The sequence below is a fragment of the Phodopus roborovskii genome, unplaced genomic scaffold (assembly GCF_943737965.1).
Source record: "Phodopus roborovskii unplaced genomic scaffold, PHOROB, whole genome shotgun sequence".
NCBI classification, from domain to species: domain Eukaryota; kingdom Metazoa; phylum Chordata; class Mammalia; order Rodentia; family Cricetidae; genus Phodopus; species Phodopus roborovskii.
Window position 1 is genome coordinate 10,488,614 of NW_026126546.1, and position 24,840 is coordinate 10,513,453.

Genomic DNA, 24,840 nt, shown 5'->3' on the forward strand with positions numbered 1-24,840 from the left:
CTGGGTATTGGGGAAGGTTCTTTGGACCCCCTCAGGCATAATCTCATTTCGTTTTGGCCACACCTGCTCAGATCAAAGCTGGCAACTTGCTTGGAGCTATGCTGACAGGTGTTGTGGGTGAATCTGAGGCTGGGCACAGTATTCAAAAACCCAGGTGCAGCCAGGGCCAGCCAGGCCACCCTGTACAACAAAGCTATCCTAGAACAAAGAAACTAGTCTGCAGATGGCAAAGACACAGAGGGACTCGGGGTTGGACCAGAAAACAGAAGCAGATTGAGAAGCACTGTCCATACATAACTTCTCTGGCCTTTAAACCAGCTTTCCTGGGGTATTGCTCCCCAACGTCAACAGGCCCTGTATATAAACACACACACACACACACACACAAATGTTCACACACATACACAATGCATGCATGCACTCACACACACACATATGCATGCATTCATGCACACACACACGTGCACGCATGCACATATGCAGACATCCCTCTCTCTGAAGGCAACCCCAGTCAGCTATCCCACATCTTCATGGGATGAGCATACATAGATCTATGATCAGCCAAGGAGCCAAGGACGGTGGGGACATTGACTTTTCCGGCTGCTCCTCCTCGAGGCCCCTCTCACCTCGTTGTTTTGTGTGGCTCTGTCCTACCAATTTGTTGCTGCCATTCACCCTCTTAATCATCTTGAGCTGCAGATGTTTTTCTTGCCATTGATGGAAACAATGACTCAGCTTAAGGAGCTGAGGGCCTCATCCAAGGTCTCATAGAGACCCAAGGGCAAAGTCTGGATCCCAAATTTTACACATTTTAGTCAGGCCACACCTGTTCAGACCATGGGCAACTGAGACTCTGTATCCAGCTTCGTTCTGTGATGAAGAAGGGTAGCTGTGACCTTTGAGGGTTTATCCCTCGGCCATGCAGACAAAGTGGGTACAGAAGGCACCCAGGAAAACACTGCAGCCCACGCATCACGCGCCTCAGGCTAAGGTCAAGTGTGTCAACCTGACATCTGAACGATAACAGTGTACAATCTGCCCCGTGTTTGCATGCGTCCATGCTACAAGTAAGCAATTGGTAATCACGGCAATTGGCCTGGCAGGAATAGGATGCTCACTCAGCAGTTAACGGTGACAAGGTCTCAGCAGTGGCAGTGGCTTCCCTCACACTCAGCCTCTTTGACTAATATCACCAACTTAAACTCCCCTCGATGCCTGATGGGCTCGGCTGAGGCCCTAAGTGGACAGCCCAGGCCAGAACGCTGTTTCCCGCCACTCCCCCTGGGAAAAGCCAACTCCGTTTCTCTGAGAACAGACCATCCACCTTGGCTGCCACACATTCATTTGAGCTGTGGTGATGAATTCACCTGAACCTCTTTCAGCCAGCACTGGTTTATGTGGGTCCCTCAGCAAGACGCAGGCATCTGTGTGGCCACAGGGTCACATCCACAGCCAGGCCATTCCCATCCCTGCAGATCCCAGGGTGTTCTGTGTGGCTTCCCGCCAGCAAATCCCCACTCAGCCCCACACCCTGCCCCTATGAATTCATCTATACCCACCAAGGCCAATCCTCAGAAGACAGGCCAGCCTCCCTTCTCAGGGAAGAGCCAAATATCCCAAGCAAGATTCCTTAACTTCCTTTATGATTTCCTAGGACTGCTCAGAAGTCAGCACCGGGCCCTTTCTCAGCCCTCTGAATGAATCCCCCTTTCTACCTTCCTCACATTCTTCGGGACACAGGACAGAACATGGCTCCTTTAAGCAAGCCTCAATCCATGTAGATTTCATGGGGATGGGTGTCATGTTTTGATTAAACAAAATAAAACAAAACAGAACCACCCCCCAAAGATAGAATAAGAGATCTGGTGCCCTCATCTGGTGTGCAGGAAGAACACTGTATACATAATAAATACACACATCTTTAAGCCAGGTGTTGGTGGTACACACCTTTAAGCCCAGTACTCTGGAGGCAGTCAGGTGGATCTGTGAGTTCAAGACCAGCCTGGTCTACAGAGTGAGTTCCAGGACAGTCTCCAAAAGGAATACAGAGAAACAAACAAACAAAACAACAAAAGACAAAAAACCTTTTTAAAAGATGCATGGATGAGCTGGGCCTAGTTTCACAGACCCGCAATCCCAGCCACCTCAGGGATGAAGTGGAAGGATGCTGGGTTCAAGGCTACCTGGCTACAGAGAAGTTCAAAGCCAGCCTGCACTACATAGCAAAACCTTGTCTCAAAATTAAAAAAAAAAAAAAAATAGGAGGGGGCGGGGTGGAGGCAGAGAGGGGCCGGGGAACGGAGTGACCAGTGTGTGCCCTGAACCAGCAGGGCTTCCAGACAAGACCAGTTTGAGCTGCTACCTGTGACACAAACACACAGGTTCCTTCTGGTCAGTTTATGTCCGAACTTTTCCACAACAATTAAACAGAAGGCTTTAAAATCCCTCTCCCCAAGGTTTCACTGCCTCCTGATGCCCGTACCTTTCAAGCCGGAGACACCTCCACACAAGATGCTGCTGAAGGTCCTACCTGCTAGGAGCTCTCCAGAAGTAGATCTGTCACCAGCCTGTCCTGTCCTTGATTCCAGTAAAACCCAGACACTTTCATTTCTCCAACCATACAGAACCATCCCTTTCTTGGAACACATAACTCCCAGCCCTCAGGAAACTGAGGTAGCAGGATTCTGAAGCCAGTCTGAGATATCACACACGGCAAGTCCCAGACCAGCATGTGCTACACAGCCAGCCCCTGGCTACAAAGAGATGGAAGAGGCTGGAGATCTGGCTTAGTACTGGTTGCTCTTCCAGAAGACTCCAGGTCCTAGACCCACATGGTCGCTCATAACCATCTGTAACTCCATTCCCAGGGGATCTGGTGCCCTGTTCTGGCCACTGTGGGTACTGCATGCACATGGTACACATAGTCAAAACACCATACACACAAAATAAAAGCAACAATAGATGGAGGGAAGGAGACATCGCATTTCAGAAAGCCATTCCTTCATATAAGGGAGAACTGTTGCGTGTTCAAGCCACTTGGGACGCAGACAGAAAGTTCCAGAGTGGTGTTTACAAAGCCATTGCCAACCCCACACTCCCCAGGAGTTATTTCCACCTCCGGTACCATGGCCAACAGGATGGACGCTTTCAAGCCTTACCTTTCAGAGGATGTTCATCTTGGAGTGATAGGCTGGTGGGCTGCCCAGATGTTCTTTAGGGTAGGCCCCCAGGGCCACCAGCCACCCACACCCCAGCCCTGCTCAGCTGCCTGTATAGTTGCTCTAAGGGCAGAATCTGGGCTTGTGAGAAGATTCTGACACTGGATTATGATGTCAGAATAGGCTGTGGCAAACAGAGTGGTGGCAGGGGAGTGAAGGGGACAGGACGGGAGATGGGGGCCCCTGAGCCTGACTGGTTAGTGAAAGGGACATCCCAGGTGAGCAGGTGGCGGGCTCCTGCTCAGCTCGTACAGCTTTCCAGACTTTCCGTAACCCTGTGAGACAGATAGAAAGATGGACTAAAAACGGTTCACATGTTCTGAAATGTTACCTTGGGCATCCCTTTAGAAGCAGGGCAAGTGTAGGAGCCGTCCTCTAGTGCCCCCTTGTGCTAATTTAAAGAACATTTTTATTTGCTTATAAATAAAGGTGTTTTGCCCACAGACCAAGAGGAGGTCTATAGGGTAAAAGGACTAGCTAGTCAAAGCAATACACTGAAACCAGAGCCAAAGAGACACCACACGCTACCCCCTGACCAATTCAGCACACACATAAAAAAACAACAAAAAACAAACAAAAACAAAAAAATCAATCCCTGAGCAGGAAATGCAGCCAATACCTGAACTTGTCCAATCTCAAAGATTAAAATCTGACCAAGTCCCACCCTGAAAATCTTCACCCTGGAAAAATTCCACCCCTAAGTAGCCCTATATAAGCCCTGTGCTTATTACATTTGCAGCTGCCTAACCCTTTTTATAATTGCAGCTGCCTTTTCCACCCTGGCAGAGGCAGCCACCCTCCTGGATTCCTCCCTGCCCCAGGGATCACAGTTCCCCAGGACAGGATTAAGTGTGGGCTGATAAAATATAAGGGGTCCAGTTAATATAAGCCATAGTTGTAAGGATTCAGGCATTATGCTGGCCTGCCCCTGTCACCTGGCAGAATGCACTCAGGCAGTACCCTGGTCAGCCTAGGTGCCAAGGACCCCTTTAAAAGAAAGGCCTCTGCCCACTTAACACTCTCTTACCTGCTGCTCCCCTGGGGCAGACAGGGCTTTTCCTGTCTCCCTCTTCTCTTCTGTCCTCTCTCTGTTTCTGTGTCTCTGCATCTCTTTACCTCTTTTCTCTTTCCTCCCCCTCCTTCCCTTTCTAATAAAACTTCTCACTTAAATTCTGTCTGCCTGGAGTGTTTGTCCTCGGTCACCCTCACCTGCCATGGGATCGGCCAATGTTGCCCTCTCACATTATTCATAACAATAGTCAGGAGGTGAGCCTAGGAGTATGTGGTACCCAAGGCTGCCATGGTTAGGAGACAGCCAGGTGGTGTGGTGAAAGCTAAACACCTGGGCAAGCCAACAAGAACCACCCCAAGCAGGCGCTGAGGGCACAACCACAGGGCCAGACCCAGCAAGGAAGAAAAGAAAGCTACTTCAAGGCCAGGTGTGGGGGCACACTTCTTTAATCCTAGCAGTCAAGAGACAGAGGCAGGTGGATCGCTGTGCATTCAAGGCTAGCCTGGTCTACACGGTAGGTTCTAGGCAGCCAGGATTACTCACACTGAGACACTGTCTTAAAAAGGGGGGGGTTCATTAGAGTCAAGGGGTATAAGGAGGGTAACTGCCACGGGCCATAAGTGACATTGAAGTAATTAAGTTGGGGTCACAGGTGGGGTCAGGCCAAGTGTGTCGCACCGAGGCACGGCTGAAGTTGCTAAGGGTGTGTTGACAGTGGGGCACGGCACTGGGTTTGAGGACAGTGGATGGACTGGAAGGCTGACGAGTGGGGAGTATAAACCCAGCAGAGGCACCGAGAGGCCGGAATTTGGAAGAAAGAGTGACAAGAGCTAGGAAGTGCCGGCAGCGTGCACAGCTGACCCTTCGATGGCCTGGTTAGCCCTTCTCTGAAGGGATGGGCTACCTGGACAGGAGTCCATCTTCTGACTGGAATCTTCTCCTGCATCCCGATGACCCCACAGGACCATAAAATGTAGCTGAGTAAGAACAGCTGTGCAAAGTCCATCCCACCACCAGGGGGCAGCTGTGGACACCATGTAAAGCTTTTCCACATGGAAGAATGATCCTTGGTGAGCAAGTCCTGGGGTTGCCCATTCCTCCTCAAATGCCAGAAAATCATGCACCCCTTCATCTACTGTCTTCTAGATAGGCAAAGAAAGAGTGCTTTGGCAGGACCCAGATGTGAACTCTGGTCTCTCGTGACAAGTGACCTAGTCCATCTCCAGCTGTCCCTGGAGACGTCATGCGAGGCCATGGGCCAGCTGCCCATTGCCCTGCGTGCTCTCTGCTCCCAGACCTGTGGGTCTGGCATTGCCAAGATGTGTGGGAGTGGGAATGTCTGGGCCCAGGCATTGTAACCCTTGGCCCCAGGACCAAACACATCTCATGAAAAGCTATGAACTCAGCCTGGCGCATTTGTAGATGGCCACATAATGCCGCAGTGTCAAGAAGTTGGATGTTCCAGGTTAGGTCATGACCCACCTGCCCTGGTACAGATGCTTATCCCGCAGTGGAGTAGACCTCCACGGGAGGTCATAAGGGGCTGCTCCCGGGTGGGGGTCTGGCAAGTGGATGTGCCGAGAGGTCAAGAGACTAAGAGATGTGTGGGTCCTGGCTAGACAGCCATGCACCAAGGGGTGAGGTAGCCCAGCAGCATTTATCATCCAACAAATAAAAGAAAGAGAACTCAGTGTCAAACCGACAAAAGCGTAAGTGCGAGCCTGGCATCGTGGCAAACACCTGCAATTCCAGCACTTGGAAAGAAGGCAGCAGGGTGAGGGGACACAGGTCCTCATGCCCCTGAAGGCAGAAGAAGGAAACAGGTGACATCTGGAGAATGCAGGCAGCAAATGGCTGCGTCTCAAAGGGCGCTTTCAGAGTGCGGCTGGTGCTGCTCCAAGAAAGGAGGCCATGGGGGCAGCCAGGAGCAAGACAGTGGGGGAATGAGCAGCCAGGAGCTGCCCCTCAGCCGGAGCAAGACAGTGGGGGAATGACACAGGGCCCCCAGGGCAGGGGAAGAGTCCTTGGGGGATGTCCACAGAGCAGGGTGGTTAGGTAGCCTCAGGCAGGGCAGAAGGACGCAAGGATGGTTTGGCACTGTAAACAGTAAATAAGGATAACAGATGGGTCCATTCTTTTTCCTTAGAAGCAATGTTTGTCATCATCATCATCATCATCAAAAAAAGAAAAAGAGAACCCATTGTCAAACCAATAAAAAACATGATTGTTGCTACAAACCAGGCAGGGTGGCAAACACCTGTAATTCCTAGCACTCAAGAGGTAGGGCAAGAGGATCATGGGTTCAAGGCACAGCATGAAGCTAGGCTCCAGCAGGAGGACAGAGGTAAGAGAGGATATGGACATTTGTCCTGGGCTCAGTGAGGAGCAGGGCAAAGAAAATGCCACCAGGTGGACCTAGGTCTACCCCAGTAAGCAGGCAGTCAGTGGCAGGATCTGGACCCGGCATGAGTGGCCCTCCTGGGTTTCCTGCAGGTGGGCAAGCCCAGCTGGCTTATAGGTTGGCTTGTAAAGGGTTTCTAGATCCTGTGTGCTCAAATGCAACTTACCATAACCTACAGATCCCTTGGGCACATACGGGAGAAGACAACAGCTTCCCAGAAGACACTGAGAGAGCAGACCTTTGCCCCCTCGACCTTTGGTTGAAGAGGGATGAACAGATTCTGAAGACTAGAAGTGCTGGCCTCCCCAGAGCTAACCTGGAGGCACAGCCAGGGTCAGCCGTGCTCAGGTCAAGGGGAGATGGATGAGTGGGTTCAGCTCTCTGGGTCCCTGCTCCCAGAACCCACAACTGAGGAGAAGGAGGTTGCTTTCCAGAGAGGCCCAGAGGAAAAACGGTGTGAATGCGCGACACCCTCTGTCACCGTTGGCTGTGGTCTTTAGGAGGCAGGACCTGCCTAGCAGAGTAGGTCACTAGCAAAGAGCCTTGGATGTGTGTCTACCTGCCCAGGGTTCCTGGGTAATCACGTATGAAGATCTGCTGCCATGTCCTGACGTGGACTGAGCCAGCTTACCAGATGCCTTCCCTGCCATAGAAATCTCTGTGAAGCCATGAGCCAAAATAAGTCCTCTCCCTCAGGTAACAAGCCACGGAGACAAGTGACAAGTACTGTCAGTAGCAGTGGCACACATGCAAGACTCCAACCCCCAGAGAGTTCAGACTTCAACACATTGGGTGTCTTGCTAAAACAGACCACAACCGAACTGCCAAACTCTTATTCTTCTAGCAGAATCGAGTAGAATACACACTACCATTTCATAAATGAAAGACACCACACTCTATAAGAAGGCCGTAATTTTGTAGTGGGGGGGGCGTATTACCTCAGTTGGAATTCTTGAGTCTTCAGAAGAGCCATTGCCTTAGATGTGGGCCATCTTGCCTGTAGCCTGACATATGACTCTTCCCTTGTGGAAGACCCCTTATCCTCTCTCATCCACTCTTGCCCTGCTGCAGGGCCCAGCCATCCCCCTCCCCTCAACACTCCATCTTCCTCAGGGAAGAAACTGCCTGAGCCTCTGCTCAGGCCATGACTAGCTCTTTCCCAAGGGTCCTTCTGGACCAGGGGACTATAGGTAACATTTTCTTCCTAGATAAGACCTTCCATCCTGCAGAGAAGCTCCTTAAACTCAGGAAGTACACAACTCAGGACATTCCTGAAACAGACCAGATACTCTAGGCCCCTCCCTTTCCAGGTGTATCTGCACTGTAAGGGCAGTTGAGAGGCACTCTCAGACCAACCGGGCTGCCTAGAAGAGGCTCAGACCAGCCACGCTTCCTGGAAGAGACCCAGACTAGCTGAGCCACACGGAAAGGACACTCTTATCTGCTGAGCCTCCTGCAGCTAAGCAGTGTGCTCCAGGTCCCAGCTTTGTGAGCTGTCACTCATGCTGGGGTGGGCTTGCTGATGCAGCTGTCTTTGAGTCATTTCTACTCCTGTAAATAACCCTTCACCCATACTTCTGTACTAACCCCAATCAATAAAACTCATTGGTTCATCAAGATAGACTGATGGCATCTATACCTTGGTCTGCCATGGGTTCCCTGTCTGAAGTGAGGACATGCTTGCTCATGTCTTCCTCCAGACAGTGGCACATAACAGGGTCCCTGGTCCCCTGGCTTCTTACTCCATTACAGGGCTCACTGGAGTCCATCTGCACATCTCACCCCTAGAGAGTGAGTTCCTCACTTCAGGCTTATCCCTGGACACAAAAGGACACCGATGAAGGTTGTTCTAATGACATGTGGGCATGAGTGCACATGGAACATTTTACCTTTGTAATGTGTTGTATTCATTTGTAAAGAAGGAGCTTCAAACACATGCCACAGGGCTATCAAGAGGGAAAATTAAAGCAGAGAGCGCCAGAGTCCAGGCCTCTCAGACCCACTTGCAAATGTCTGAACGAACTCCAATTTCCTTTGTGAATTTAAAAACACATTAAAAGAAAATTCACTGTTTTCTTTTTTCCCCCTCACGTAGCAGAAGGATTGGTTCGGTTTTGCTTTTGTAGGTGCTATGAACTTCTGGTTTCTTGGAGCTTAGTGATTGTGACATGAGATTTATGCACAACTGAAGACCAGCTCTACACCAGGGAAAACATTCCCTCCACAGCCCAAACACACAGGTGGAAGAAGAGGCTACAAGAGCCACCATCAAGCAAAGCAGAAGGGACATACAGAGCAGGAGGAAGGACCAGAATCATGAGATACTACAGAGCCAGCTGCCTCTCTGCTTCCAAAGCCCGATTATATTAAGTCCTCACTGCAGGCTGCAGGCACATCTGCCCTTCCTAAGCACAGCCCAGGGGTAGCCATTACTCAAACCCACTTTTCAACCTGTATTCAAACAATCAGATGTAAAACTCCAGGAGAAAGAGGTCACATCGCTAGGGGTTGTGGAGCAGGGAGTGCCCACTGAAAATAGTGGGGCCTCCTGGGATGGAAGTGGCTTCAGGGCTCTCACTGACCCTGCCCAGCTGTCCTGTCCATCCTTCTCCTGGCCAAAGGCCTGAGTCCTGTGCTCTCCTCAGGCTGCTGTCTGTCAACTGCCCTTGACGTCCCTGGTTCCGGCTCATATCCACAGCCCTTTGCTCCAACCCCTGCCATGACCCTCAGAGAGGCAGCCACACCCCCACTGCCCATCGTGGGTCTGTGCATCTGTGTGTTGCTCATTCCTGCTTAGATAATGGTTAAAGTGTGAGAGCCCTAAACGGCGTGGTCAGCTGGGGCTTCTAACATGATCAGAATGACCGCAGAGCAGACTGGCTCTTCCCACAGCCGATGGGCAGCTGGCAAAGTCCAGGACACAATTATACAATGGAGAGGTCCATAGGGGTAAATTTCAGGTGCCCGAGTGGGCAATCGCCTCTACAGTGTGCAGATGTCTGGGCGTCCTGGAAGCGTGGGGTCTAGACAGGCCCTGCTGCAACAGGGCTGGAGAAGGCCCACAGATGGAGCAGAGCTAGCAGAGAAAACCATTCTCCCAATCAGCCAGCTGTTGCCTGACTGACACGTGCACTTCCTCAAGAAGTACGCCATGGCTGAGCCCCTGCAGCCACCAAGAATAAGTCAGCATTAGTTGCTTTCCTTGAAGTTGGCCCAGGCTGCTTGGTCTCCTGAACATGGACAGAACATCACAGTGACGTGAGCTTGAAGCAGAGGAGTTTCTTCAACTCATGACAGATCAGCAGCAGAGAAAGGAACAGGAGGGGACCAGGGACAGGATTCCCCTCTCTGTGTCCTGGCTCACACACCTTGTGTGCTCTGCATTGTCTCTCAGGCTGAGTAGAAAACAGGCCTGGTTCCCTTTGCACCATAGAAACTGGGTCTGCACCCTCGTCTGCCTTCATCCACATGTCCTGGCTCTTCTGACTTTTGTTTTTCTTCCTTGGTGTTTAGAGTCTGCATGTCACCATATAATCCAACTGGCCCAGAACTCATGATCACCTTTCCCAGTGGTAACAGACAGAGAGAAACCATACCTCAGTGCTTCGCCGAAAGGAGTTTAGCAGATCTGAAGGTGCCATGGAACACAGGCCCCACAACGGACCCCTGGTTGGGCTCTGACCCCACTGATAAGCTTATTACTAGGCCCCAAGTTCACCACGGGCATTAAATGCACAGGCTCTCCTTGCTCTGGATGTATGTATGTGAACCAAGTCCATGCCTGGTGCATGGAGGTCAGAGAAGGCATTAGATTCCATGGAATTGGAATTATTGATGGCTGTGAACCAACACGTGGATGCTGGGAAGCAAACCCGGGTCCTCCAAAAAAGCAGCCAGTGTTCTTAACCACTGAGCCATCTCTCCAGCGCTTACTGAGTTACTGTATTGTGAAAGAGTGATGGTATTTGTCAGATCCTTTCTGTGCATTACTGAGATGAGATGACTGTGTGGCCCCTCTTCAGTCAATCTGAAGTCAATTCTTTTGAATCTCCTTGAATTTGTGGAATTAATCCTACTTGATCGTGGAGCACAATCCTTTATAGCACACTGTTGGATTTTGTTTACATCTATGCTCATGTAGGAGGACGGGTCAAGTATTCTGCCTGTGTAGCATTTGGTGGCTTTGCAGAATAAGAAGCATTTCTTCCTATTCAGCTTTTTTGATACGATTGGTACATGTGCTTCTTTAAGTTCTTGGTAGAACTCATCAGCACCGCCATCTGGTCTGGGTTTTTTTTTTTTTTTTTTTTTTTTTCTTTCTGTGAGATCTCTGATTCCTGTGTGACATTCCTTTGTAAATGTTAAGATTTTTGCAGTTAGTCATGGGGATTCTTGTTTAGACACTTTCCTACTTCATCTGGTCTAGGTTACCCAAAATATACGTGTGTGCGTGTGTGTGTGTGTGTGTGTGTGTGTGTGTGTGTGTGTGTGTGTTCCTCTTTATTCCTGCAAGGTCAGTAGTAATAACTGTTAGAAATAAGAAAGAGGCAAAAGTTGGTTTGGAAAAGAAGCTGACACAAAATTAATTCCCAAAGCCAGCCGGTGGTGGTGGCACACGCCTTTAGCACCTGCAATCGAAAGGCAGACGCAGGGGGACCTCTGTGAGTTCGAGGCCACCCTGGTCTACAGAACAAGCAGGACAGCCATGGCAACACAGAGAAACCCTGTCTCAAAATTAAAAAAAAAAAAAAGCTCCCAGAACCCCAGGAAAGAGAGCAGCAGCAGCAGCAGCAGGGTGTGGCCTGGTTTCTTCCTGTGATGGGTCTGACTGGCACCTTAAAGGGCGGGCTGAGAGCTGTCAAGGTGGCTCCATCTCCATGTCTGGCTCTCGTGACTCGCGCCTGCTCTCTTCCTGCTTTGAGGCTCCCATTTCAGCACAGGCCTGACAATGTGTGTCTGTACAGCCATACACCTCCGAGAGCTGCTCTTGCTGTACCCCAGCCATTTGTCTGTGCTGTGTTCTCATTCTCATCCAGCTTAACGTATTTTCTAGTTTCCCTTTGTGGTGGTTTGAAAGAGAATGGCCCCCACCGGCTCATGTATTTGAGTGTGATGGACCAAAACTTAAAATTAATAAATGTTTAAAAACTTGGGCCCTAAATCTATACAGAGAAAGGGAACTCCTAATGGTAAAGGAAAATTTAACTCCTTAAATCTGGAGTGCCATGGCTGGCGCCTGAGCCCCCTCTCAGAGAAGGGGAGGTGACTGTCCACCACTTATGTCAAACATTCCTATGTCTGCTAACTGCTGGTCATAAAGGTCCCCTGCCGGTTGTAAAGATCCCTCAGCCCAGGGGATAACTGACAGACCCTGTGACCCTGTGACCCTGCAACCCTGTGCCTTGTCTTATCTTAATCAAGTGTATCTTGCTTAAAAGATACAGTTATTGCTTTACTCTGTATTTTGTATGACCTTAAGTAGCCATGGAAACTCTGGAATTTGTGACCTTCAACCTTATGGTCTTCCCCTTTAAAAGCTCCCTTTATGGCATCTCATTCCCCCACCATGGAGCAAGACCCAAGCTGGCCAGCTTGAACAATATGGATAAACCTTTGCATTTGCATTGGAACTGTCTGGCTCCTTGGGTTGGTCTGGGGCTCTGCAAACCTAGCACAACAAGTGCTTGGTTCCAGTCGGTGGAACTGGGAAGGACTGGCCTTGTTGGAGGAGGTGTGTCACCGTGGGATTGCCTTTGAGGTCTCAAAAACCTGTGCCATTCTTGTTCGCTTTCTCTCTCTCTCTCTCTCTCTCTCTCTCTCTCTCTCTCTCTCTCTCTCTCTCTGTCTTGTGTCTATGGATCAGATGTAAGCCCTCAGCTACTGCTCCGGCACCATGCCTGCCTGCTGCTGGCGTGTCCCCTGCATGGATGGTCATGGACTCCAACCCCCTGAAACCATGAGCTCCCAGAAAACTGTTTTTTCTATTGGTTGCTTTGGTCTCTTCACAGCAATAGAAAACTAAGACGGGAGTTGGTGTGAGGGAGTGGGGTTTTGCTGTGACAGGCCTGGCCATGTTATTTTTGGAAGAATAAGGAAGACCTTAGGAGTTTGGACTAGGACAGCAATGGGCCACCCTGGAAGGAGCCTGGGAGACAGACGTGCTGGGAGCAATGTGGACAATGGAGGCCCAGCTCAGGAGGTTTCAGAGGGGAGCAATGTTAGCAGCTGGGCTAACGATCTTATGATATTTTGGCAAAGGATGTGGCTGCTTTTTAGCCTGTGACTTAAGAACATGCCCGGAGGTGGGAGAGCTGGCCCTGAGGCCAAAAAGGCAGGAGAGCTGTCCCTGTCCCCAACCTGCTCAGCACAACAGAGCCAACCCCATTGGCGGAGTGTGGGTGAGCCAGCCCTGATGTTGTGAGTGGGGGAGAGCTGTCCCCATTTCTCATCTGTCTGTGGCAGCATAAGGGAAGGCACCCATCGATGCCTGAGACAGGTGGAGAGCTGGCCCTGGGGTCATAAGAGCGGGAGAACTAACTGTCCCTGCCGCTCATCAGCTGCCCCTACACCTTGCCCGGGGAACACAGCAGAGCTGGCCATGAATGTGTAGGTGTGGAAGAACTGACCCTGAGGACATGAAGGAAGGAGAACTGGCCCCACCCCTTGGTCATGACTGCAAGAGGTGAACTAGCCGGGTGATGCTCACCGTGGTGATGAAGACGGGAGAATTGATGGGCTGACCAACCCTGCAACTACCCAGGCCCGGAACCAGGGATGTGTGTTGGTTCACCCCAACATCCACCCCATCTGAGATCTTCTGAGCACATGAAGGAACCAGACCTGCAGACCCAAAGCTGCAGGGTAACATCCAAAACACAGGGTAACACGGTATAACAAGAGGAGCCCCAGTGAGGGCCCAGCATCGATGTAGCAGAAACCAAAACCTTGCATTAGGATTCAGGCATTATGCTGGCCAGCCTCCTATTACCTGGCAGGATGCACTCGGGCAGTACCCTGGCCAGCCCAGGGTCCTATGGCTGCTCCTCCACTGCTGTGCCAAATCTTTACATGTTTATGGCTGAAATAAAACACCAGCAGGCTACTCCCTTCTGTGCATCACAGAAGAATAAGGAAATAGCCTCAGGCTAGAGACATGGCTCAGAAGTCAAGAGCAACTGCTGCTCTTTCAGAAGACCGGAGCTCAATTTCTAGCACCCACATAAAGGCTTACAGTTGCCCATAACTCCCGCCCCAGAGGATCTGGTGCCCTCCTCTGGATGCTGAGAGAAACACACACATACAATGAATAGGAATAGACATATGTGTAGACAAAACATTCATACCCATAAAATAAATAAATCTTAAGAAAACAGCCTAATGACTCATCCACAGACGACAGGTTAAATGAACTATGGTACCTCCACACAATGAAAAACCATACTGCAAAGCAAAGGCAATGCTTTGTGTACTAACAGGGAAAGGCAGTGGGGTGTTGCCATTTAAATGGGTACCTATGGGGCATATTGTGAAGTGATCACCTCTAGCACCTCTGATGGCCTCCAGTGAGAGACCAAGGTAGGCAGCTCTGGGCAGGAGTCAAATATGAGTTTTACTCACAGGGTTTTAGAACTATTAGATGATAAACCATGTAAGACATTGTATGTTTAAATATTAATTTTTAAGAAGGTAAAATGCTTTACTTGGGCCATTGAAGTTGATGTCCTACCCGGCCAAGCTAGGAAAATTGTCCTCGGTATTCACAATGTGGACTGGGGAAAATCAAGTCTGAGGCATAGGTACACCATCCTGGACCCCACCCAATAGCACTGCTTCTGGGCCTGGATTACCTCAATATCTGAAGCATCTACTAAAGTACTCATAACCATTCTTATTAAAAATGAGGCACACGCAGCCCTTGGCACTGCAAACATTTCCATCCCCAGGACTGCCAGCCTCCCACAAACACCTTGGCAGAACAGATCCCTCAGTGCCCAGGGAATTCCCGACCAAGTGGGAAGGGCCCACACGGGCCTTGGGCCTTCTGAATCGGACCAGACTCCCTTGGGTTTCCCGATTCCCACTTCCTCTAATGGGACACCGTGACACCGCTCAAACACACCCCTGTGCTGAGTGATCACTACCTGACTGAGTTTTCATCACACAGATCGCCTTGGCCTTGGCCAGCTCTAGAACGGTGATCCATTGCTGCCGGTCCACCTCTGAGCCTGCCTTGAGGTGGTAGGTCCTTGCCCCGTTGCACAGCAAGATTCCACAAGAGTCCTCTGTGTCGATGTGTGCGGAGGCCAGGTTGATGGTTCCACGGCAGGTGTGGGCCATTTCACCCTGGTTTCTGTGGAATTCAAGAGAAGGCATAATAAGGTGAGACTCCCAAACCCACAGCTCCAGACTGAAGAAACGCTCAGTGTAAATCTTCATCTCAGGCCCTGAGAGCTGGGATATGCCCAGGGGTCAGCAGTGGGAGAGAATGCCTTATTGGAACCAGCCTGTTATGGGTTGGTCAAGGAGGACATTCAGGCCATGTCTTCCTACCACGCGGAGTGGTAGAAGGCTGTGATGTGCCATGCCCACCATGGTCCGAACCCTCGAGGACACCAGGAAATGGAGAAGAATTCCAACAGGCAGAGCAGGTCTGCTGCTTCACGCCAGGTCCTTCCCACTAAATCTTGGAAGCAGAGTAAGTTACCGCCACTAGAGCAGAGATTGGAGGCCCGGAGCTCAAAGGGGAGGACCCAGGGGTATCTTCTGCTTTGAAGTAACCTGGGAAAGGTATTGTCCTCTTCCACCATGAAAGCCACAGAACAAAGATGCTGACACTGTTGCTCAAGGCAATGACAAGGCTAACATGATGCCACCTCGTGTCAAAGGAACAACCCCCCATGCTAGTGACAAGACCGGGGCACTGACAGAACCTGAGGTACAGTAGTTGTGACTGAAGCATATGTTATTTCCTCCTGGGCCCTGTGTCTAAAACCTGCGACCCAACTGTCATGAGTGGATTTACCTATTCTTGGTTGTTTGCCAACTTGACTACATCTGGAATTAATTAAAACCCAAGTGGTGGGTACACCTGTGAGGCATTTTTCTTAACTAAATTAAGTATGGGGAAAGACCCACTTAACCCAGATCTTTTGTGGTAAAAAAAGATACACCTCTAACCTGGGCCCCACGTTCTGGTGGCAGCCTCTGTAAAGGACATGGAAGAAGGAAGCGCTTGTTCTTTGCCTGTTTAAGGGGAAAGGTTGATTTAGGCTCACAATGTAATCAGGCGGGCTCTGGACGTCTCAGAAGCGCCACCGCTCCAGCTCTGCTGCCCATGGCACACACAGATTCTATCAGGAGCCGGGGCTGCAGCCTATGCCAGCAGTTTTCCTTGGCAGATGTCCTATGGGGCTTTCTTCATGGACACCACACGGAGTACCTGCCCTCTGCTGCACTTCATGACCCCCTTAATCCTCCATGCCTTCATAAACAGCAATCACGTGGACTATGCCAACAAGCTCTCCCACTGGCTCAGGTCACTGATGCCGGGGACACTTTCTCAGGCAGCTGCTTCTGAGAAGCAGGGAACCCCTTCAGCTTAGGCTGCCTTTATTTAAATGACTTTAAACCCACCCCAGGCACCTTCCCTATTGCCCCAGTGCAGCACAGGAGGCTTCTCCTGATTGGGATCTTTAACAGAGAGAGCGGCTGGTATCTGCTCCAGCACAAATGCTCTTCTGTCCTGAAGTTTCCTCTGACAAACAAAGTAGCCCATTCTTTGTTGATTTATCCCATGTCTTAAGACATGGACAGAATAAAAACAGATTCCTGGCAAAAGTACACTTATGGCCCCTGGAGGATCTTTACTCTCAAACCTCCATCTACATTACTCCCAGTGCTCTTATCATCTAAGCACCACCAGAACGGCCCATCTCCCTCTGCTCACAGCATTCACTGGCTTTTCCAAACCAAAGGCCCAAGCTCTTCCACACTCCTCCTACAAAACAGTTCCAAAGGCCCGAGAGCCACGCGGTGAGGCTCATACAGTAACGGCCTCACTTCCAGTACCAGCTCCCATCTTCGCATCTTCTGTTTCACTGTGATAAAACACCCTGATGAAGACAACGTACGGTGTATTGTGGCTCAGGGTTCGAGGTACAGTCCATCACAGTGCAGAGGTCAATGCAGCAGCGGTTTGAAGCAGCTGGCCACTTCACACCCACATCAAAAAGCAGAAAGCAACTAACAAATGCATGCATGCTACTTAAAGCCCGGCAAATGATGCTGCCCACATAACTAATGTGATTGTTTCCCACAGCAATGAATGTAATTAAGATACCCTTTCATGGGAATTTTCAGAGCCCTTCTCCAGGTAATCCTGTATTGTGCCAAGTTGATGTTAGAATAGCCATCACATCACCCAACAAAACAATCCCCTTCTGTTTGAAGAAGGCCCTTCTGCTTTGACCACACCCCTTGGAGAAAGTGGATTTGAAGGAAGGCCCTGTTCTCCCATGCTGGCACCAGAGGCAAGGGGCTCCATTTGCAGACTTGGCAGAGCTGGGGTGTCTGTCGCAAACCTCCTGGATTTAATTTTAGGCTGGAGACTGTTTGGGTGTTAGATGTTATAGTGACTAACCAACAGCTCTGGGTGTGGTGCAGAAAGAGAAGGGACACAGTTGTGTTCTGGGCACAAACCAAGCTTGTAAGAGCAGGAGAGTTCACCCAGCTTTCAGACCTGGAAGGGCCCCAGCATCACAACACAGGAGGGGGGGAGGGGCAGGGGGAGGGGCAGGGGGAACGGGCAGGGAGGAGGGGGCAGGGGGCAGGGGGAGGGGGAGGGGGAATGGGGAGGGGGCAGGGGGCAGGGGGAGGGGGCAGGGGGAGGGGCAGGGGAGGGACAGGGGGAGGGAGCAGGGGGGCAGGGGGAGGGACGGGGGGAGGGGGCAGGGAGCAGGGGGAGGGGGAGGGACAGGGGGGAGGGGGCAGGGAGCAGGGGGGCAGAGGGAAGGGGGGCAGGGGGCAGAGGGGCAGCAGGCAAAGGCCAAATGGGGCCGCTGGCAGGCACATTAAGGAGTTAGACTCTTATACCCAAAGTCAAAACAGGGAGCCCATGGGCCCAATATCAGAAAAGAGAGAGGATCAACAGCTCCAGCAGTTTCTGTGGAAACACAGCCAACACAAGTGTCTCATGCATGGTGGGAGATGGAAGAAGTCAGGCCATTGTGTGAAATGGGGGTTACACGAGGGTTACACTGTAGGTTCTACTGGGCATAGTATCACAAATACACACGCGCACACACGCGCACACACACGCACACACACACTCACACACACGCACACGTCCTGCTGCATATGTAATAAATACCCAGCGGTCTGTGCAGTCACAAGCAGAGGACTGGAGAGTAAATGGTTTGAGAAGTGAGATACTTATCAGAAGAAGCGTAGCCACCATTACAGACTGTGACGGCTAATCCTGTCAGCTTGCTTGGGATCGGTGAAGACACACACCTCTGGTGGTCTGTGAAAGTAACTCCTGGAAGGATCAATGGGGTGGGCTCCCCAGAGTGAGCAGAACCTTCCCTGCAGCCCAGATATGAAAATGCTGCTGTTGCCTACCCTCCTTTATACCCTGCTGGTGAGTACATCTATCCTGTTGCTGCTGTGGCGGCTGTCACTCTTTACTGACATCAGAACCCAGCTTCTTCCGCTTCCCAACAAGAAATGAAAAGACAGCGCCTCTCCAGGAACTCCCCAGGTCGGGACTACTGAGGCATCCCGCCCTGGGGACTGAGCAGACACTGGGACCTCGGTGTCTAGTGCACAGACAGACGATGTTAGACTACCTCTTAGATCCTGCCTTTGTAGATATATTCGTATGCTATCAGTCCTGTTCCTCTAGAGAACCAGCTAATACATGCACATAGAGAATCGCTAAATACAGTATGGAATTCTTGACTGCATTCTAAAATAGAGGAAAAGGACCCTGGTCAAATAAAGCCGGGCACCTGGGTGATAACCTTATCTTGTTGTTGTCCTAGCTTTGGTGAGCGGCTGACACTCCTGAAAATAACCCCTCATCTCCCATGTGAGCGGCTCCAGTTGAACTCCTGGAGCCACCGACACAAACAGAAACAGACCTGAGGGTAGAAGAATCTGGTTGAAGAGAGGAGGGAGATGGGCAGGAGGGAGGGGCAGGAAGGGCAACAGGGTGAATATGACCAGATAAATTACATACATATTGAGAGTGTCATTATGAAACCCATCACTATGTGTAAATAATGATGCTAGTAGAATATTTTTTTTATTTAAAATGACAAGACCACCTGATGAAGTGAAAAGAGGGCAGATTAGCTTTTGTAGTTACCTAGCACCCAAATAAACTGAATCTTAACTCGCAATAAATGCTTTCTTTTAAATCAAGGTCTTCAGTTTTTTGGTTTTTTTTTTTTGTTTGTTTGTTTGTTTGTTTTGTTTTGCTTTTTTGGTTTTTTGGTTTTTTTGTTTTGTTTTGTTTTTTGTTTTTGTTTTATTTTTTATTTGCACTGTTTGGAAGAAATCATTAGAGGGCTGCATGAACCTGGGGCTAACGGCCTTTCAGTGTCGTAGCCCAGTGACATTCCTGGCCTTGGAGTCCGGCTCTCCTCTTCTTCAGTCTAGATGCTTCACGCTCAGTCCATTCTGTGCCAGCAGCAAGGGTTTATTTTTATCCTGTTTATCACATTTGTTTTGTTTCCATCTCAGAGGACTCAAATGCAGTCCTGAAAAAAGCCTAGAGTTCAGGGACACACCCTAAAACTCAGATTGCTATTTGGGGTGCTGCTCCTGCCCGTGGTGTTTATAAAATGCTTTGTTTCTCTCTTAAAATTTCTGGTTGAGAGCCATAAGATGTCTCATTGATGAAGGCTTCTACTGCTAAGCCTGAAGACCTGAGTTCAATCCCCAACACCTACATGTTAGAAGGAGAGAAGTGACTCCTGCAAATTGTCCTCCAAGAATTCCATAGAAGACACACACAGAGGGACAGGGAGAGAGAAAGACAGACAGACAGGCAGGTAGGCAGGCAGGCAGGCAGACGAACACACACACTAAATAAATGTAATTTTTAAAGACCTAAAGGCTCGTGGTTGAAGGCTGGGTGTGCTGACACACAGCTGTAATCCTAGCATTTGGGAGGCCTGGGCAGATTTGTTCACAGCATGTCTAGGCTACACCATGAGTTTGGGGCCATTCTGAGCTACATGAGACTTGGCCTCTGACAAACAATAAATACATTCTCAAAATCCTGGATGAGGTCTACAAGAGCTAGTTCCAGGACAGCTCCCAAAGTCACAGAGAAACCCCGTCTCCAAAAAAGAAAAGAATCCTGGTTGAGGTGATGTTAAGGACAGACATTCCAGAGTCTCTCAAAAGTCCAGACACTGAAATAATGCTCTACTCAGCTGGCTGGAACTGGCAAGCCTCTTGACGACTTCCCTCCCTTTCACTGAGGGTTCATGGAGGGGTGAGATAGCCAAGAGCTGTCATTCTTACCAACACTGGGCAGCTGCAGTGGCCTGGTTTCCACAGGCCATGGCACGGCCACCAGTCACATCAGAACACTCAGCAACTGATGCAGAATGCTCCTACCTATGCACTGACTATGTATTATTACTACTGGTTATAAAGAAGCTGAGTTGGCCAATGGCCAGGCAGAATAGAGCCAGGTGGGAAGTCCAAACAGATGTGGAGAGAAAGGAGGCAGAGTCTGGGAGACACCTGCAGCCGCCCAAGGAGCAAGATGTGAGGTAACAAGCCTCAAGCCTTGTGGTAAAACATAGAATAATAGAAATGGTTTAATTTAAGTTATAAGAGCTAGTCAGTAATAAGCCTGAGCTAATAGGTTACACAGTTTGTAATTAATATTAAGCCTCAGAGTGGTTACTTGGGAACTGGCGGGTGAGAAACTTTCAGCTATAAGCAACACTCATGATAAGGGAGCTGTGCACCTTTAACAGGCAGTTTCTGTCAAGGTTTCAGTTCACTATCTGATAAACTCAGAGCAAACAGACAGTATCAGCAGGTGACATAACCATGAGACAATCTACTGTACCCTTTGGTGACTCAAAGCCAAACAACTGTCAGCAATGACCTTGCCAAGACAGCAGCTGCTGGAGCTCTGAAGCCTTTTCTGAGCCATGGCGACCACCTGAGGTTAGTGTAATAGTTACTGCTCTTGGAGTTGTCGGCATAGCCAAGATAAACTTGACAGAAGGGAAACACCTGTTATTCGTTGCTTTAGAACTGTCAGTCCATCACGGAAGATGGCTTCAGAGAGCAGGGCATTCGCAAGCAGGGAAGGGCTGGGATCTAGAGATCTGATGGATCCTTCAAGGTGTGCCCCGTTACCCACTTCCTCCAGTTAAGTGGGACCCCCAAAATAGCACCACCAGCCAGGACCAAGCATTCAAAACGTAGGCCTATGGGGGCATTTCATACTTAAACCACAACATTCCACCCCAGTTCCCAAGGTTCATTGAGCATCTCATAATGCAAAATGCATTTAATCTCTCTCCGATTCTCCCATAGTATTCAGGAGTCTACGTTCAAAGTCTTCTCTGAGACAAAGACAAACTCTTAGCTGTGTGGCTTTGTAAAATGTCAAGATAACCTGTGCAGAGGAAGCAAACCCATTCCAAGGGATGAAATCAGGGCACAAGAAATACAACTAAGAACAAAGCAAGACCAAAACACAGCAGGGCAGACATAATATCCTATAGAACCACGGGGAATCTGAACGCATCTTTCTGGTTGTTCCAGTGCAAGATGCTTGCTTTCCTTTTAATGACACAAATCTGAACTACCAAGCCTGCCTTCCTCCCTTGTCTATATAAAATGTGCTCCTTTTCTGGATGAACTGAACGTTTTCCCAACCTTTCCATCCTGCTTTCTGATCCTGATTCTCACTGTAAGCTTGGCTAAAAGCAGCCGACAATAACCATACCGTGGCCTGAAGGCTATCCTGACTTGAAGTTTTTTATTCCGTTATAAATTTAGCTTTACTCCAGGTTTCAGGACATGGCCGAGAGATAAATTATTTGCAAGACTGAAACATGAATGGCTTCAGGTCTCATTCCCACTGGAATTCTCATTGCCATCTGGAACCTCGCTTGCATGACCATCACTGTGCACCTTTCTGTGGGTGCCCTGGTGTTCCAAGCCCCCACAGTTATTCATTAAACTCTGCTCACAGTACCCTCAGTTCCCTTTGCTTCTCCACTCGGCCAGGGTTAGTCACAGGAGCTCCACTCCACACTTGTCTAACAACACTTTCCTCTTTAGGTATTTCCCCTTCACGTAACTAAACAAGTGGAGAGGAAGGATTCATTTCTGCCGGTGGTTTCAGAGGTGTTGGTCCACCATTGCGGGGAGGGTGTGACTGGACAGAACAGCTTACTTCCTGACAGCCAGAAGCAGCAAAAGGGAGAGGACTCAGGGACCCGGTAAGGATGTCAAAGTCCCTCCTCCAGTGACCTACTTCCTCTGGTTAGGTCCCATCCCCAAAACAGTGCCACTCTCTGGAGTCAAGTCCACGTTCAAACATAAGCCTGTGGGATATTTCATATGCAAAGTGTAACGCTTACAGCTTTGTCTATGTGTGAGGGACACAGACCTTCTCTGCTACCTCAAAGAGCTTTTGCTATCTCCTCGGCTCCTTCCTGAGTGTCCTGTCCAGGCTGTCTTTCCTTGGGTCACACCGTAACCCCTAACAGGGAGTGATGGGTATGATGACTGTAAACTTGACAGTACCCAGAATCAAACGCCTGCGGCGTTCATCTCAGTCTGCTTCCTGGCTACAGATGTCATGTGCCACGCTGCCTCCCACTCTTGCTGCCGCACCTTCCCTGGCGTGAAGACTCCCTCAGATCTAGGCCAAACGGAACCTTTCCCCTCTAAGTTGCTTTTGTCACCGAACCCAAACAAACAGCTAAGACACAGGGTTTCCACTGCACACCTCCAGATTCTTGCACCCTCGTGGGTGAGTGGTTTTATTTCCAAGGCCAGACATCATAGGACACAATAAGGGCTCCACCGAGCCAGAGCTGAGCTTCCACCTGACCACTTTTCACAGCTTGCACCAGTGACCAACAAGGAAGTCGCTTTACTGCTAGGGGTTCTCTAAATACTTCAATGGCTGGTCATGACAGGACACCTCACTGAGCACCTGAAGCGCTGGCAGAGCAGGTTGGTTCTACAATGGGTACGGAGGAAGATTGCGAGGATGAACAAACGGCTGTGCCACCATCACCATGGAAATGCTTCCTCCTCAAACTTCTTCCTTTCTGACTTCCAGGAAACTGGCCACCAAGAGGAAGTGGCCTGTATCACCGCAGGACTGTTTTTACTTCCTACGGAAGGGATGGCGGTCCTTAGTTCTCTCGGGAAAACGGAAGCCCCTGTGGTCTGATAGAGCTGAGACAATGGGGAAGATACCTGAGCAGCATGAGATGAGGTTGTACTGGACAGGCAAACGGCTCAGACTCCTAAGCGTTCTTCAGCCAACCCTTTGTGCCTCTTGGGTGATGCCCTAATCCACACCAAGTTCTTCCATTTATGAAATGTCGCAGTGGACCAGGAGACAAAAGGGAACAAGACACAAAGCTCTCCCTTGGTGGGCTGCTCAATAGCATGTTCCCTCCTTGTGCATCTTCTAGAAAAGTCCATGTGGCAGGCAGACACACTAACCAAGGCGTCTACAGCTGGTTATGAAGTAGCCCCTCTTGCATACAGCCTTGTGCTGCAGCTCCCAACAGTGTCTAACTTCACAAGTCCAGGGCAAGAGAAGAAAATCGACAAGTAGCCAATTCAAATCCAGACTGTGACATCCTGACATATGTTCTTCTTTCTGTGCTGGCTGGAGGGAGCTGTGACTCATTTGGTTAATTCCCATTCAGCCTGCCAAGTTGCGATTCAGCAATGTCATCCTGAATGCACCTACAGAAAGGAAATATGCTAGAAAACACATGGGCCTCAAGGAGCATTCTATCCTGTAAGGAGGTAGGTTCACAGACTGCACACTACTGTTAAAGTAAGAAGAAAAAGGTAAAGCATTTGCCCAGCTTATGTGAAATCCTGGGTTTGATCGGCAGTGTCCAAAAAAATGAATAAATACTAATTGATGGGAGATGCCATTATGTATATATGTTTCTCATACTGGTTAATAATAAAGCACTGTTGGCCAATAGGAAAGGAAGATAGGAGGGACTAGGAGACAAGGAGGAAATAGGAAGTAGTAAGGAGGAGTCAAGATGGAGAGACTGGAGAGACCAGAACCGCCATTCCTCCGCTCTCCGTAAGACCACGTGGAAATACATAGAAATGGGTTAATAATTAAGACAGAGCTAGCCGATAAGAAACTAGCACCTGGCCAACAGCATAATATCAAATACAGAGTCTCTGTGCGTTATTTGGGGCTGGCGCGGCGGCGGGAAGAAAAACCGTACTCCTTACAACTAATAATATTGGTTAACTAAGCAAGCATTGTTTTTAGGGGCTAGAAAGATGGCCTGGCAGTTAAGAGCACTTGCTGTCCTTACAGATAGCATTGGGTGGGTTCCCAGCTCCCACGTGAAGACTCGCAACTGTCTGTAACTCTGAATCCAAGAGATCCAATTCCTTCAGCCTCCTCAGGTACTAGGTACATACATGGTATAAAAAACATACATGCAGGCAAACACCCATATGCTTTTCTTTAATCCAAAAAGTTTGATCTATCCAGTAATGAGTTAGTATGAAAGTCTTTTAAAAATAAAGTATCTAGGGGTGTGGCTCAGTGGTAGAGCTTTTGTCTAGCATGTGCAAGACCCCAGGTTCAATCCCCAGAACTGGCAAGAAGAAGAAACCTCCCCAAACATATATTGTATATGTAGTATTTAAAAGATAACTAAACAAAGGGAAATGAGTTCAGAACTAAGGGGGCCTCCACTTATGAAAATTAATTGAGTATAAAGTAAAGCTTTATACTTTACCTATTTCACAGCCTACATGTTACACTTCAATTAAAAAAAAAAAAAAAAAAAGCACCTTGTAAACTCTCAGCAGGTAAGGCGAGCACAGTGCCAGTGCTTGGCGAGAGCAGCGGAGGGGAGAGGCTTGGCTTTGGCTCCGTTTGAGGGCATGGGGGCAGCAGGAGCCCAAGGCAGCTGTCACACTGTATCTGCAAGCAAAGG

At 49.5% G+C, this 24,840-nt stretch overlaps 1 protein-coding gene across 2 annotated transcripts in view; it reads right to left on the reverse strand.

The window, feature by feature from the left end:
* The window catches only part of Osbp2 (oxysterol binding protein 2), a 139,020-nt gene that overhangs the window by 91,991 nt on the left and 22,189 nt on the right, over nt 1–24,840 (reverse strand). The window contains exon 2 of one of the 2 annotated variants that reach the window (XM_051200438.1): nt 14,773–14,981. In XM_051200438.1, the coding sequence (XP_051056395.1) occupies nt 14,773–14,981 (209 nt within the window). Of the gene's footprint in view, nt 1–3,158; nt 3,287–14,772; nt 14,982–24,840 lie in introns of those variants that run through there. The other variant, XM_051200441.1, reaches the window with a different exon arrangement.